Source organism: Populus alba, chromosome 1, assembly GCF_005239225.2.
Source record: "Populus alba chromosome 1, ASM523922v2, whole genome shotgun sequence".
Classification (NCBI taxonomy): Eukaryota; Viridiplantae; Streptophyta; class Magnoliopsida; order Malpighiales; family Salicaceae; genus Populus; species Populus alba.
In genome coordinates, this window is record NC_133284.1 from 42,297,390 (window position 1) to 42,313,584 (window position 16,195).

Sequence of the window (16,195 nt, forward strand, 5' to 3'; positions counted from 1 at the left end):
CTGGGTTTCTGCCTGTCCCTCTCTTTCGGTTATGTTTCTTGCCTTTGTTCCCTTTAGGCCAGTAATGGTGAGGGGAAGTCGTTTTTGGTATGGGTTTCTAAAAACACTTGAAGATTCGGCTGGTGTCTTGAGTTTCTCTTTTCGGGTTTCTTTTGTCTCCCCCTCTCTCTAACTCTCCAACCAGCCCTGTTCTTCGGGTTCCCTCAGTTTATATAGAGCCCGGCGGGTTGGTAACGGGTGGCAGGATGAGGGTCGAACACCATTAAAGCGCCCATAACTGAAGCCAACGGACGATTATTGCTGCAACGCCTCTCTGCCTTTACTGTGGAAAACGGTCGCTGGCTTAAAGAAGAAGAAGATGAACAGAGCCTTCAAAACGACGCCGTTTGGAGATGACAGTGGCTATTTTCACTTTGACCCGCGAAGTTTCAAAACATTTACAATTAAGCCCCTGTTTTAAATCGTAATTTACCCTGCATTTCGGCGCCTTTTACAAATTAGTCCTTGGAATTTAATCTTCTACAATTATGCCCCCAATCAACTCCAAACTTTGCTATTTGTTCGATTAAATCCCTGATTTCATTAATTTAATTAAATCCAAGTCCGATTAAGTCTCAAAACTTATCAATTCTCCAATTAAACCCTTAATTGGATTAATTGAATCAATTCCAAGCTTAATTAAGTCTCAAAACTTATCAATTTTCCAATTAAACCCTTAATTGGATTAATTGAATCAATTTCAAGCTTAATTAAGTCTCAAAACTTATCAATTCTCCACTTAAATCCTTGATTGGATTAATTAGATTAATTTCAAAGTTTAATTAAACCTCAAAACTTCCAATCATGTTGCCCTTAACCCAAATTTTAATTCATTCTTTATTTATTTCATTTTACTTGTTTTTTTCATCATTATTATTTTTTTTTTATCATCATTTTTTATCCTTTTTTAGTAAATAAAATAATAATAATAATTAAAATAAAAATTGTCAAAAATTGGGTTATGACACTAATAATATTTTCTTCTTGAATGACATGTATACTGAACTGACTCGCATGGAAATTCAATATAAAAAGATCACATATGTCTTTGAAAAAGCTCACATGACAGTTATGTAAATGATCCTTAAACTTGAGATTACCAAGTTATATTATATATAAAATGTTATGTTTTAATCCTGACTACATATTGTAATCAAGGATAACAAAAAGGTAGATATTAGGTATTAAATAAACTATATAAAGGTATTTTGAGTGATACAGAGAGAATTCATCATCCTAAGTAAATTAGAGAAATATTCCATTTCTTATCAAATAATATTAATTGTGAAATTCTTGTACAAAGTAGAATGAGATTTGAAAAGAGTTTTTTAACAGATTCAATGACCACGATGTTGATAACAAACATGATTTGACACAGCTAACACACTTTATCCAATGTCTAAATTAGAAAAACTAATGGGATTAGAAAACACCAACACCATAGCAATTATAAAGCAAACCAAACACCAAGCAACTTACCTTATGTATAGTGTAGTAGGGGTGATAATAACTTCCCTTTATGCAACCAATTCCTTGCCTTAGAATCTCTAAAAGATCAGTTAGGGTTCCTAGTGACCAAAATACTAGGTGGCGACTCCTTTACAAAAAAAAAAAAAAACTAAAATCAATCGAGGTTTGCCGTGCTCGGCCGCGAGGGTGCGACAACCTATACCACATGTAACCTCACTTACACTACCAGGAAATCTATGAATACAATGAAAACACCGATGGATTTTTTCTATTGGTATTTTGCGTTAATCTTTACCGACCAAATTTTTTCCATCGCTAACTCCGTCGGTATTGACGATGGAAATATGTTGTCGGTATATACCGAGGGAATCCCAATTCGAGTAGAAGGAATTAAAAAAAACCAAAAAGTATGATGACGTGTAAGTTTTTATGCACGCCGTTACCGATGAAATTATAGTTGGATTCAAATAAGCTAGTCGTATAGTGATGTGTCACTTATACTGACAAAATTGCTGATGGATTGACAAACAAAATAATTTTATCGGTAAATCCATTGATAATATTTAATATATGACCTAGCCCTTGAGCCTCCTCTCCCCCTTCCTTATTTCTCATTCTTCCTTAAAAACCCTCCAACACTACGACCGATAACTTGTGAACAACTCTCGGCAGTTTATGAACAACTCTGCCAGCTTGTCATGGACATGAGATCGCAAATGGGTGGTATGTGTGCACCTCTTTTTTGGCCGTATGGTCCTGGGAACGACTAACCTCCTCCTCCTCTAGCTCTGCCATTGTTCTAATTCAATTGTTTTTTGAAACACTTTAAAAATTGTAATGAATATTTGGATGTATATTATTTAACTTTATTTTTATATTTTTAATGTTTTATAGAATTTTATTTGCTTAATTGGTGTTTTTACTATTATTCTATACAATTTATATTATTTATTCTATTCAATTTTATTTTTAAAAATATTTTTAAATTATGTTTCTACGGAATTATTTCATTGATATTTTACAGAGAGTTGCAAAATATTTACTGCATATGCCACAATCATTGACATCTCTACAAACGAAATGAGTCTGTCAGTATTTCACAAAAAGTTGCAAAATATTTGTTGCATATGCCATAATCACTGATGTCATTATTCAATCGGTAATTTTACCGATGGAACGACAGACGAAATAAATCCGTCGGTATATTTCGAGCGGAAATACTTTTTTTTAGCGCGTATTTTCCATATGTAAAACCATTAGTTTTTTTTTACCGACAGAATTAGTGACAAAACATGGAATTACCAACAAACGTTTTGCCAACAAATGTAGTCCATCAGTGATTTAGTTGGTAAAATTTTTATCGACAGACCAACAATCTTACACCGATGGATAATACCATCGGTAAAACTATTAAATGTTGTAGTGTCGGTATATACCAACGAATTGTTTCTATCGATATATATCGACGAAGTTAGCGATGTAAAAATTTATGTCGATAAATTTTACTGAAAAATACCAATAAAAAAACCCGTCGGTAATTCTATTTGTATTTGTTGAATTTCTAGTAGTGATTAGCCTAAAACCTTAGACAAAATAAAAAAATAAATTTGTATACGAAAATTACCAAATATCAAAGATTTGATAGAAATAACAAGTGAAATATTAAAGGAATGGAATTATTGTAAGTAAAAGGAAAATCTTCCCTCTCTTTTTGTAAGTGGTAGCCAACAGTTTCAAAAGGGAAGAAAGCTTGACTCTTTTTTTCCCTCTCCATCCCCTCTTTCATTTCTCTCAAATTGAATAGAGTGAAGAGTTTGAACTAGATAATTTTTACGAAAGAAGCTAAATCAAACTAATAAACCTTAGAGATAGAGAGATGTTGGAAGTTTAGGGGATAGAGAGAGAAATGTGACAAATTAATTGGAAGAGAAATAAGGAATTTTTGGATTTTACTACAAAAGACTCGTTAATTTGGGTCAATTCGATGTGGTAAGAGGTTTTGTTTCAATTAAATGCACTTGTCTTCTTGATTATTGATGGGGGATTGAAATTATCCAATTTTGAATTTTTAGGGTTTATGTAATTTTGAATAGAAATTCCAAATTATATAATTCATAGTTATTTAGGGTTGTGAAGACATGGATAAAGATTAAATTGAAGAAATTAAAAACCAAGTATGGAAATTATAACTTGAAAGTGGCTTGCCATGGTTAGAAATTTTGGAGGATTTGGGAATTTAACTAAATCGAGTTGATTTAGATGTTTTAATGATGTTAGGGAATGTTTAAGATTGGTTTTGAATATTATAATATTGATTGCTAAAAATTTAGTTATTGCTGTTATATTTTGGAATTATTAAAGTGTAGAAATGAGGTTGTTATGAGTGATCTTTATTTGTATGATGATGGAATTGTGTTTGATCATGATTGTGATTCATGTGAAATAAAATGCATAGTTATTGAGTTATATTTGTTAAATGTGAAAAGATGGAAATCTGAAATTGAGTATGGAAATATTAGTTCGGTTGGATTTTGTGATTTTATGATAGAAATGATATATATTAGGAGGCCAATATATATTTTTATTACCAACCATGGATTTTAAGCCAAGGGCAGCCAACCATAGTTAGAGAAAATTTGAGGATTACAAACTTTGAACTTGGAATTATATGAATTGGATATGATGAAGTTAATTTGTATGTTAAGTTTAATCATGATCATTATAGTTAAGGAATCCATCTCTATTTATATGGGATGGAAGATGATTTTTTTGTCTTTAATGATACTAAATTTTGGCACTTGATTCAAACTCAAAGGATCCTAACCATTGGTGAAAGTGGTTATCATGGCCTAACAAAGTTACTACAGAAGCGTTGGTTGACTTGGCCACTTTAAGGCGATGCCACAACCATTATGGCATCAATCGCCCAGAACGGACCACACTGAGGTGTAATCAGATGTCAAGCCATTGTTTGCGTACAAGTTTTGCCAAAATTGGTAAAGAGATGAATCATTAAATGCCTTGGAAAGATAGCCCTCTAAGCAGCCTTTTTGAGTGAAAACCTGAAGAAAAAAATGAATAGTTGACCCAAAACAACACCATTTTGGTAAATTTTATTTTAGTCCTTCGATTTATGATTTCTCTTAATTACACACCTGATTATCATCAAACTTTCAATTTTGCCCCTAACAAACTTCAATTTCAACCTTGGATTTCAGTGTCTGTTTTCTTTAGGTCTTTGGTTTTGGATTGCTTCAATTGAACCCCTAATTGACCATTAAACTTTCAAATCTCTTCACCCTTGATTTTAGCCAATTAGGTGCCCAGAGTTTGGTGCCTTATTCAAAATGATCTTTGACCGCGAATTTTTTCAATCTAGCCCTTAATTGACAATAAAATTTTGATTTTCTTGCAATTTTACCCCTGATTTCAATCAATTGACCTGGTAAAAATTAAATTTGGTCTTCTAAAATCTCAATCTTCTTAATTAAGCTTAAATTGGGCTCCCAAACTTAAGTTTTCACCAATTAAGCCCCTAATAAAATTAATTTAACCCATTTAAAGTATAATTACGTCCTTGTACCTGATTAAATCCTTCAATTGTACCTAAATTAATTCTTAAACATAATTAAACTTTAATTTGACCCATGATTAAATCAAGTTGGCATATTAAAAATCTAATTATATCATTATGCTTAATTTTTTATGTAGATTCATCAAATAATCATGTAACTTGACCTTAAATTTTCATTATCTCTCTAGTTTTGGGTAAAATGAAATACAATTAGGCTTCCAATTCCATCCAAAACTACAACTTGATTTTTTTCTACATGTGAAATCTCCTCTCTGCTTGCTTTTGCCAAAATATCAATTTTTTATTTATTTTTTGATGTTTTATTTTAAAAAGAAAAAAAATGAATTTATAAAATAACCCAAATATTTATCATGATAATAATAATGTCACGTGTAACACATGTAACCTATACAACGGCAAAAAAGTCATGAAAGAGGTTAATATGATTAGTTTTCATTCCAGGAAGACAACTTTTAGATATTGTTCTTTGGGCTAACTAGCATATGCACAATATTAAAACGCAATATTATAATATTATTTTGACTTTTAGCATGATATAGTGATTGGGTTTGATTTGTATGCACAATTTGATGAAATCTCAACTGTGAAAGTTTTAAGTTTTTTTTTTATAAAAATATTATAATAATATTTTGATGACAAAGTTGTAATATTTATATAAATATTTTTTAGTTATTAATTAAAAGTATTATAATAATAATTTGATGACAAAGTTGTAATATTTATATAAATATTTTTTAGTTATTAATTAAAATATAATGGTAATTCTGTAAATAATCTAAATTTGTTTTTCTGTTTTTTTTACACGATGATAAATAGAAGCAAAGAGAATTGAAAAGAAAAATAGAGGGAAAGTGAAAATCCATAATTAAATGATAATCACTATAATTATCCCTTTATCTAATTTGTATTCTATTCACAAGCAACATGTACCGTAATGTATAAATCTGCATAGCTTCATCAATTTTGTTAGATTTCTCCTCACAACAACGGCTTTCTATGGCTAAATTCATCAAGCCAGCGGGACTGGAGCCTCTGGAAAAACATTTGTAGGAATTTCTGCGTTGGCTACTCTTCTAGTGAAGTGCCTCCTCAGAGAGAACCAACGTTTCAGTACTGCAGCTGAGATAATTCCCCATATGTTTTTATGCCTCACCAAATTAGGGTGACAAACGTATACGATGAAGGCAATTGTTGTTGTGCCTCCAGTTATGAAGAAAAGTACTCGGAAGCCACTGGGACCAAGGCTGGAACTTTCACTCTGCATCTCCGGGCATTTTTGTGGCGTAATCCATGTCTTCTCTAGTTCTTGTAGCGTTCCATTTTCTGATATATTCAGTAGAGCCTCATTCACGCTAGCAAGTAATGGAGATCCACGCCGAAACGCCTGGTAAACAAATTAACAATGTAAAAATGTGACCACTACTTAGGTTCATGTTTAATTCATATATAGATTCATATGAACCTATTTAAGTGATCTCTCTCTCCTGCTAATTTAGTTCAAAATCAAAGATTTCATTGTTAGTTTCCTTTTGTCAAACTAAACACCTTGTAACTTGGGGTCCAACCTATCTAAGTGATCTCTCTCCTGCTAATTTAGTTCAAAATCAAAGATTTCATTGTTAGTTTCCTTTGGTCAAACTAAACACCTTGTAACTTGGGGTCCAACCTACCTCCAAAGTCAACAAAAAGCCTCCAATTTTGAACTAATCCTATATGCATATTTTGGTTTGGCCCGTAAGAATGTAAATTAGCAATAGTAATTTCAGGAAAATTATTAATGAACGGAAAAGGTGAATAAATATGAGCGAGAGATCTTACAAATCCAAACCCTCCAATTTTGTACGTTGGTCCAATTTGGATGAAGCTATTGCAGTATTTTGCAAGGAATATCTTGGCATAGGGAGTTCCAAGAAAGGCAGCGGAGATAATCTTGTCCCTGAAGCCTTCAGCATAACTTTCTGCTGACCGAAAATACCGCATGTTTTCGCTCTTGAATTTTAAAACTTCCGGCAAATATCTTTCCATATAGGAACCTGTACAATATCCAACCTTTGCATTGCTATTTAATAGTTCTTCAACGCTTGGTATAGTAGGTTCAAGCCTCTGTACAGTTAGCATGCTTGTGAGGTTGGCTGTGTACGTCTGGATGATGATTAGAGCCACAAACAGCCACACCACCCCTGACATCCTTGATAGATTGCTATGAAGCTTTGGCCCTAAATCAAATTGTTGTCAGCAAGATATTGTTAATTAATTGCTCGTTAAAGGATTGGTTATATATTTTCAAAAGTTCAAATCAAAGAAGGGAACTGATTGGAACTAAAAACTTTAATTTACCATTCAAGGAGAAAAGAGTGTTGAAGGATAACCAAATCATGATCCCAATTTGAGTTGTGATGGAGCCTTGTAGTTCCTCACAATGCTTTCGCTCTATCCACCAAACAACAAAACCATTGTAGACTGTAATCACTGGGATTAAAACCCACATGGTTGTGGTGAATGGTTTAACGAATGACCATGCTTTACTGCTCGAACGAGCCGGGACGATCAACACCAATCCTGTTTCAGTATATGGATTGGTGAATTCTGCATATGGGTATCTGCTTGAAACTATTTCCACATCACCAACTACTGCGTCAAATTTCTGGTGTTGTGGGCAAAAAGTCCAAGTACAACAAAGTATGATTAGTCTAAAGTAATTTTTTTCTTTTCTTTTCAGAATATGCGTGCATGCATGATCAATTAATGAAAATTTAATTAATCATTTTACTCTATCATGCTGCCTCTTACCTTTAGATGAATTTGCTCTACAAGTTCGTCGTAAGTTCCATTGAAGTCATGGAACTCGTATGGCGGAAAGATTGGCATGCTTGCTGCAGTTGTTTTGAAGACCTCGATTGAAAAACCAGAGAAATTCGTTCCTTCCACTTTCACATATTCTTTGTAGCCTGAATCGGAAGGCACTCCGATTCGCAATCGCTTAGCACTTGTCAGTGCAGTCCATCCTCTTGGAGTAGACCTAGGCCCCCCTGGCCAATGCACTTGCTCCAAATCAATCATCGACGAGCTGTTATAACTAGAATTTTCATGGATTTTCTCCGAGAATCCAAATCCATTGGACCAATACCCGATTTTATTGGAACCCGTTCCTATTACATTCACGATCTCAAATATTTCTGCTGCAGCAACACTCAGGTTTTTGAATTTAACTTTACCTGATAAACCAGGAAAGTCTGCGTCCAAAATGTTTTCCAACAACTCTTTCCCTCCCCTTTTACTTCCGATCTTATTTAATCCAAGAGCTATTGTCCTCATAGCATCATACGCTTGCACGGCGTAAATCCCAGGCTCTTTCTTTTCTTCTCGGGGATATTTTCTGCTAAAACTTGTACGAAATCTTTGCTTAAAGTTCTCGAAATCCTGTCCCATTTTAGGGTAGTAACTCCGGACTCCTAGAATTCCTTTCATTGAGGATATTACAGAGGCATTGATGGAATGGACGAGGCTTGTAATGGGATCTGTTGTGATCCATACATAGTCCTTTTGCATCATTTCCATTTTCTTTGCCATTTCAAATAACCGCACAGCCAATTTGAAGGACAAATGAACAACAAAGACTGTACAGTACTGCTTGCTTTTGATATTTTCAAGCTCTTTGTACATTGAATCAGAAGAAGCAAAAGGAGAGAAGGCTACAAATTGGCTTACGTCTGAATTAACTTCTCTAAGGGCATCATGTAGATGTGGTATGACTCCCCTTGCTGAAGAATCTGTATCTTCATATATCACAATGACCTGATGCCAGTTCCACGATTGCACAATAGCAGCTATAGCTTTCATTTGAGCACGCTTATCAGGTGAAGCTTGAAGTAGAGAAGGCCATCGTTCAGGTACCCATTCTGGAGCTGTGTCAGCAAAAGAAAGAATTGGAACCTGTGTTTCTCTGGCAATCTCAGCAACTAATGACACTTCTTCCCATGTCTGTGTTCCTATAATGGCTTGTACTTGTCGTGTGTCGATAAGATCCTTAGCTGTATAAGCAACGCACAGATGTGAGCTTGGATTTATCTTAATTTAAGGCAAACGATACTTATTTCAAAAGCAAAACATATAGTTACCTTCAAGAGCTGCATGGATGGTATCCTTTTGAGAGTCATTTATAAGAAAAAATGTTAGATTTCCGAAGCCATAGAAATCCTCCTTTGCAACTTCCATCGCTACTATTTCTTCTTTGCCAATACGGGAACTTGTATCCACAATAGCTCCTATTCCAGTACTTCCTTTGAAAATAGCCTGTGTCTTGGTGCTTTGATCGGCTCCTGTACCGGATGTCAAGAGCGAAATTAGAGCGAACAACGAGAAGGCGTGAGGCGAAGTACCCATTGTATTCTTAACGAAACAACAAAGTACTAGAGCTGATTCTCTTTCTCCATACTTGTTAGCGTAGATCTCAATTTATATTTTACTTCGTCAACTTTCAACCTTTAGATTTTTCTCCTTTATTCAGGGGTTATAATCTGGACTATATTTCTCATCCATTTTCTGTATCATTTCATTAAATATTGTGTGCAAGTATATCCTACTATTTTTTGTCTTATTAGGGCTTCACGCACATGTATTATTCATTCATTTACTTAATATTTTTACTATATTTTTCAAGATTTGATTAAGTAGTTAATAATTAGAAAATAAAATTAATATATTTAGTGAACGTTTTCAACTTTAAAATTTTTAATAATTTTCTTATAAATATAGTTAAAATTTAATTAAAATAAAATTCTTTGAGGGTGTGAGCTTCAGGGAAATATTATTAATATTACTATTATAGTTTTTATGAATTCTCTTTCATTATATATGAGAATATATTTGAAGGATCAACGCAAGGTTGTCAATTCCATTCCGTTCCGCCCGGAATGGCCGAAACATTCCATACCAATTCAAAAAACGAAACAAAACGGAACCAATTTCATCTCATTTTAAATCTCGGTCCGTTCCGGATTTTTCAGCTAAATTCCACCCGAAACGTTCCGGTTTCATTCCACATGTTCCGTTCCGCTCTTGAAAAGCCATTGAATCAAATTGAACCTTGCTCAATTTCATTAATTAAACCACCCGATTATAAAAAAAAAACTCTTTTTCATTCCTATTTTCAATAGCAATGATATTAATAATAATATTGAAAATTATTATTACTATTTTCATTAACAATAATATTAATTTTTTAAAATTAGATTTATCACTAATATATATGGTTTATATTCCTGTTGTTTTTTTTCATGTTTATATTTTGTAGGAATTTGAGCAAAAACAAGAGATGTTTTAGATTTCATTAGCCACTTGATAACATTGACCTAACTTTATATTTAAAATATTTTTGTTCAAATATTTTACTTTCATAATATTTTGATATTTTGTTTAAGTTGAATTACTTTAAGTTAAAGATTTATTTAATCTTGACTATTTAAAAATATTTTAAAATTTGAAATTATATTTGTTTGGCATTGTGTTAGTATTGCATAATTTATAATTAATTTATCTTGAATTTGAATTATATATATAGTACAACCCCAAAACGGCACGCCGAAACACTCCGAAACTGAAACATTTCAGTCCAATTGAAAAAACGAAACACTTACCGAAACGGAATTGACAACCTTGGATCAACGTATTTCACACTTAAGGTTTGTTAAAGAAATAAAAAAGCTCATCAAAGGCCAAGACCCGTGATAAAAAGGTTTGTTAAAGATAACACCCTTCTATTTTTTGGTCTAGGCTAAGTGCCCAAATAATTATAAGTCTCGCATCTTGTTAAACTCAACTACTTTAGGCTTGGCCACACGTCAAGCTCAAGTATATATGGGTCTAGCTCCTTTGGACTTGGTTACATTCTAAGCCCAAACACTTGTGGGTCTAGTACCTTATCAGACCTAATCTCCTGGGGCTCGGCTACACATAGGCCTAAGGACATGTGGATCCGATACTTTTTTTTTAAAAGTTGCGTATATTATTTAAACGCCGAAATCTGGAGGTAGTAATACAGAAGCTACACAATATCTTACTATGGAAAATAACCATGAATAGGATAACGCGCAGTCTAAGATAAGCAAAATCAGGGAAGACTAAAGAATATCCATCCGAATGAGCTCAAGCTAAACATTCCTCAACAATACACAACATAAATAACTCAAAGACATAATGGGAGAAGACACAATAGCAAGGCCATAGAAAAATGGAGGAGTCAAAGCCAGGCAACAAATTCACTTGATCTTCGCACTCCTTGTTTAGCCATGCAATTGCCATGCAATTACTTTCACGAAAGATATGGGAGAAGGTGATTGAACCAAAATATGCTTTCAGTCTATTAACAAAGGAGAACAAATTATGATGCTTCCAAGGACGGATGTGAGGCTTATTCATCCATTGAATAACATTGACAGAGTCAGATTCGATGATAAGATGTTGATGGTGTAAGAGGCAATTAGATGCTGATAGTTCAATGGCTTTGACAATAGCCCTTAGCTCAGCAATATTAGAGTCTAAGATACCAACTGGAACAGAGAACATACCGAGAAGATGGCCATGATGATTTCACAGCACACCACCTATTCCAGAGGGGCCTGGCTTACCAAGAGAAGAGCCATCCACATTCTATTTGAGGCTATTAATCATAGGAGGAGACCATTTATTAATAATCCTTAAAGAGTGAGCATTGGACCACCGAAGCAAGCCATCTGCCGATCTGATCAGATCTGTAGGGGAGTATGGAAAATCTGAATGGATAGCTTTTAGCCATAGACATAGACGAGTGATAATAAGAAAGAATATTGAATCATAGTCAGGTGTCTTCTGATGGAAAATCAGATCATTTCAAAGAAGCCAAAGAGACCATGCCACTAAGAAGAACAACATCAACCATGCCTTCCTCTGAAAATGACCATGCGCCATGAAAGTCCATTGAGACCACATATCTGAGAAGCTCTTTGGGCAACACCATACTAAACCCCACCACTTAATGATTTTGGACCAAATTAGCCAATGCTTATGGCAGTGCAGTAGAATATGGTCCACCGATTCTGCTTCGACTAGGCAGATAGGGCAATTTGATTCCGAGCTATACAATATACCTCTTCTAACCAACATACATCGGGTGTTGATTCTGTTAATGATAGTCATCCAACAAAAGATCTCTACCTTAGGAGGGACAATACCTTTCCAAATTCCAGCAAATGAGAAGGCATTGTTTGTGGAAGGCTTCGGACTTAACAATCCACAAAGAGATTTCACTGAAAATATTCCTGAATTATTGTCCTTCCATATTAGTCTATCCTCTCCCTCTTTGTCCATTTGTACTGTTGAAAGGATTACATAGAGTTGATCAAGCAAGCCAATGTTGCACCTCTATAGTGGACGTATCCAGGAAAAAAAACCAAATCCACTCATACCCTTCCCACATTCCCATATTAGCAATGCTGGCAGCTTTGTCATTGGATAATTGGAAAAGAGTAGGGAAATGTTCTACTAAACAGTGATTATTAAGCCTACAATCAAATCAAAACATAGTTTTCTTGCCATTTCCGATAAGAACCAGAGATTGCTCATTCATAATATCCTACAACTTATTATTTCTCACACAATGATTGACAATCCGGGACCATGTAGTTGCAGTTCCTGGAATAGGAGCTTGCATCAGCTTAGAGCAATTGGTGTTGTGGATGCTTTTGATCACATCCTTCCACAAACTTGATTCCTCCAACCCGAACCTCCATAACCATTTAAAGAGCAGAGCTGTGTTTTTGTCTCTTAAAGAACCAATCCCAAGACCACCCGCATGTTTTGGAAGGGTAATAGTTGCCCAGCTAACATTGCATATTTTGTGCCTTTCCGTATTTCCAGATCAGAGGAAGGATCAAAGTTTCTGCTTAATTTTGGAGGCTACCATAGCAGGCATGGGGAACATAGATAGGTAGTAGATGGGGAGATTGCTGAGCACAGATTTAATCAAGCACAACCGGCCCCCAATAGATAAGAACCTGCCTTTCCACGATGCCAACCGATAATTGATATTGCGCAAAATAGGATTCCACAATGTAGCTCTGCCCAAGTTTCCACCGATGGGGAGTGATTAGTACTTAAAAGTGCATGTTTATCAAGGTTTTATATCATCATTTTGCACTTGAAGTATCAATAACTCTTTAACTAAAGCATGTTTTATAATAACAAGTTTGATATTATAAGATACCTTAATTTATGGTAAATGCTCATTTTAAATGCAAGACTATCACATAAATAAAAGGATTGATTGATAAGTTTAAGCATTGAAAGTTAAAGGACAAAGAGATGGCCAAACTTAGAAAAGAGATGTCGGTGCAGTCCAAACCGGAACATTGCTCGGTAATTGGATCATATCTGGAGCTCTAGATTTCGGATTTAGGTCCACTTTATATGGATGGAAAGGTAAGACAAAAGCCTACAACTTTCATGAGGAGCCCAAGATTTGAAAAGGTCGTTTTGAAGTCCAAATTGAAGGAACAACGAAGAAGTCCGAAGCTGTCCTGCAGCCCAAACACTATTTAGTGTTCAGCCCATATCTTGAGTTCTAGAAGTCCAAATGACCTCATCTTTTTTTTGTTGGAAAGCTGAGACAATTTCCTAGAACATTCTTGAGGATTCTGGGCAAATTATGATGTTAGCAATGACGTCTTGATCAGACAAGAAGATAAGGATTGTTATCTAGTCAAGATGTGGCCACCCACTCATCAATTAGTCAACAAATCAATAGTTCCAAATTTTGGCCTATAAAAGGAGGCACTTACCATGTATTGAGGCATCTTGGTGTTCAGATCAAGATCATGCTCTTGCTTTCTCTCTTTGTATTGCTTATGTCTTGCTTTCATTAATATCAAGTTTATGCACTTCATTTCCTTTCCTTTGTCTAGTTAACTTCTTTCTCATTTATGTTCTTGTCTTGCTCATTTATGTTTCTTTCTTTTATTATGTCTAGCTAAGTTAATTATGTCAAGGTGAAAAGGGTACACTAATGGTGTAAGAACAAGTATAATATAAACTTAACATGGACCTTAACGTTGGATACTAACATGTTTTATATTTGTTATCTTGTTCACTTTAATACTTTGCTTGTTAAATGGTTAATCTAGATTTATGTTGTGTAACACTTGGTACAACAAATACTTGACACTTTCATAGCCCATACTGTATGGTTTAACCGACACCTGAGCTATGAAAGGAACTTGATTTGTTGTTAACATAAGTTATAATCATGAATGCCTGCCAACATTTACAAGTATTAGCTTTATTCGAATAAGATAATTAATGTAATCATGTTAACAATTTATAATCTGATTGGAACCTCCTTTATGTGTGGTTTCCAATTGAGTAATAAGAGTTATATTATACTTGTTTGAAGTACCATTAGTGGATCCTCTAACCTTGACATTTGTTTTTATCATTGTTTAATCCTTACGTTAATCTTTTATCTCAAAGTTCTCATTAATTTCTTCATCTTCTGTTATTATTATTATTATCATTGTTATTATTATTATTATTTACATTCTGTTTATATTATATAATATATATCTTTGATCTTTTCATAAAGTCAGTATATAGGCTGGAAACCTGTGACCCGATCTTTAGATCATTCTCAGGTATAACAACGCCACGTACTGAGTATTATTATTGCTGTTGTTGTTGTTGTTGTTGTTGTTGTTGTTTATAATTTATACAATTAACCTCTCTGTGGTTCGACCCCGGTCTTGCCGGGTTATTTATTACTTCGACACTCCTGCACTTGGGAAGAGACATCAAGCTTTTGGTCGTGTCAAGTTTTTGGCGCCGTTGCCGGGGAGGTAAATTCTTGTATAAATTATAATATTTAATTTATTTTCTCTTTTCACTTTTCATTTTATCTATTTTTGTTTCCTTTGTTTTGTTTTGTTTCTTTTCTTCTATTTTCTTTTCTTGCTTTTATTCTCTTCTTACACGTGCATGAGAGTTTGGTCACGTACATTAAGTGGTAGACTTTGTAGGGTATCCTCATCATTTTCAGAAAATATGGCCGAAGAAGATAATCAATCACTTCATAATGAGAATAATGAGAATAACCGTATGAGAACACTTAGAGACCACATGAATCCCACAAGAACAAGTGCACCCTCATGCATAGTTTTCCCTCCTAATGCATCTCATTTTAATTTTAAGCCAGGCATTATTCAACTTTTACCATCTTTTCATGGCTTAGACTTAGAAAATCCATACTTGCATTTAAGGGAATTTGAGGAGGTCTGTAATACCTATAATGACTCAAATTGTAGCATGAACACCATTCGATTAAAGCTTTTTCCTTTTTCATTAAAAGATAAAGCTAAAACATGGCTACAAAATTTGAGACCAGGATCCATTCATGCTTGGGATGATATGCAACAACAATTTTTAAAGAAGTTTTTTCCATCTCACAGAACAAACTCTTTCAAAAGACAAATCATCACTTTCACTCAAAAGCCAGGAGAAACATTTTACCAATGTTGGGATAGGTATCGAGATTTGCTTAATACTTGCCCACATCATGGTTTTGAAACATGGAGATTGGTTTCACATTTTTATGAGGGTTTAACACCTAGATATAGGCAAATGGTTGAATTGATGTGCAATGGAACTTTTGAAGATAAAGACCCTAATGAAGCAATGGAGTACCTAGACTTGCTAGCTGAAAATGCTCAAAATTGGGACACCACAGGTACTTATGAGGCACCAGGTAAAACTCAACCTCATACATCTAGTGGGGGTATGCACAACCTTAGGGAAGATCATGACCTCCAAGCCAAGTTTGCATCTTTAGCTAGAAAAGTCGAGGCACTAGAATTAAAAAAGAGTGGTCAATTAAAATCTGTTCAAGACATTGTGTGTCAAATCTGTGAAACAAATGAGCATGCAACCAATGATTGTCCAACTTTGCCTTCTTTCAAGGAAAGCCTCCATGAACAAGCCCATGCTTTAAACAGTTCCAAAGACCCAACCATAACCCATACTCACAAACATATAACCCTGGTTGGAGAAATCACCCAAATTTTAGTTGGA

At 34.4% G+C, this 16,195-nt stretch overlaps 1 protein-coding gene across 1 annotated transcript; it reads right to left on the minus strand.

The window, feature by feature from the left end:
- Positions 1–6,113: 6,113 nt before the first annotated feature.
- LOC118027470 (glutamate receptor 2.7-like) lies at positions 6,114–9,487 on the minus strand. Its single transcript, XM_073407395.1, has 5 exons — positions 9,223–9,487; positions 7,895–9,135; positions 7,442–7,748; positions 6,923–7,320; positions 6,114–6,488 (listed from the first exon to the last, which is right to left on the minus strand). Exons 1-5 carry the CDS (start codon positions 9,485–9,487, stop codon positions 6,114–6,116), a joined length of 2,586 nt encoding a protein of 861 aa, XP_073263496.1.
- Between the last annotated feature and the right edge of the window lie 6,708 nt (positions 9,488–16,195).

What these genes read in the sequence shown, in the direction of transcription:
- LOC118027470 (XM_073407395.1), bottom strand. Translation starts at nt 9,487, where the DNA reads ATGGGTACTTCGCCTCACGCCTTCTCGTTGTTCGCTCTAATTTCGCTC. An exon ending in CATCCATGCAGCTCTTGAAG is followed by an intron (nt 9,136 to 9,222) that starts GTAACTATATGT and finishes TTGCTTATACAG; the next exon opens with CTAAGGATCTTATCGACACA. An exon ending in AAATTGGAGGGTTTGGATTT is followed by an intron (nt 6,489 to 6,922) that starts GTAAGATCTCTC and finishes TTTGTTTACCAG; the next exon opens with GCGTTTCGGCGTGGATCTCC.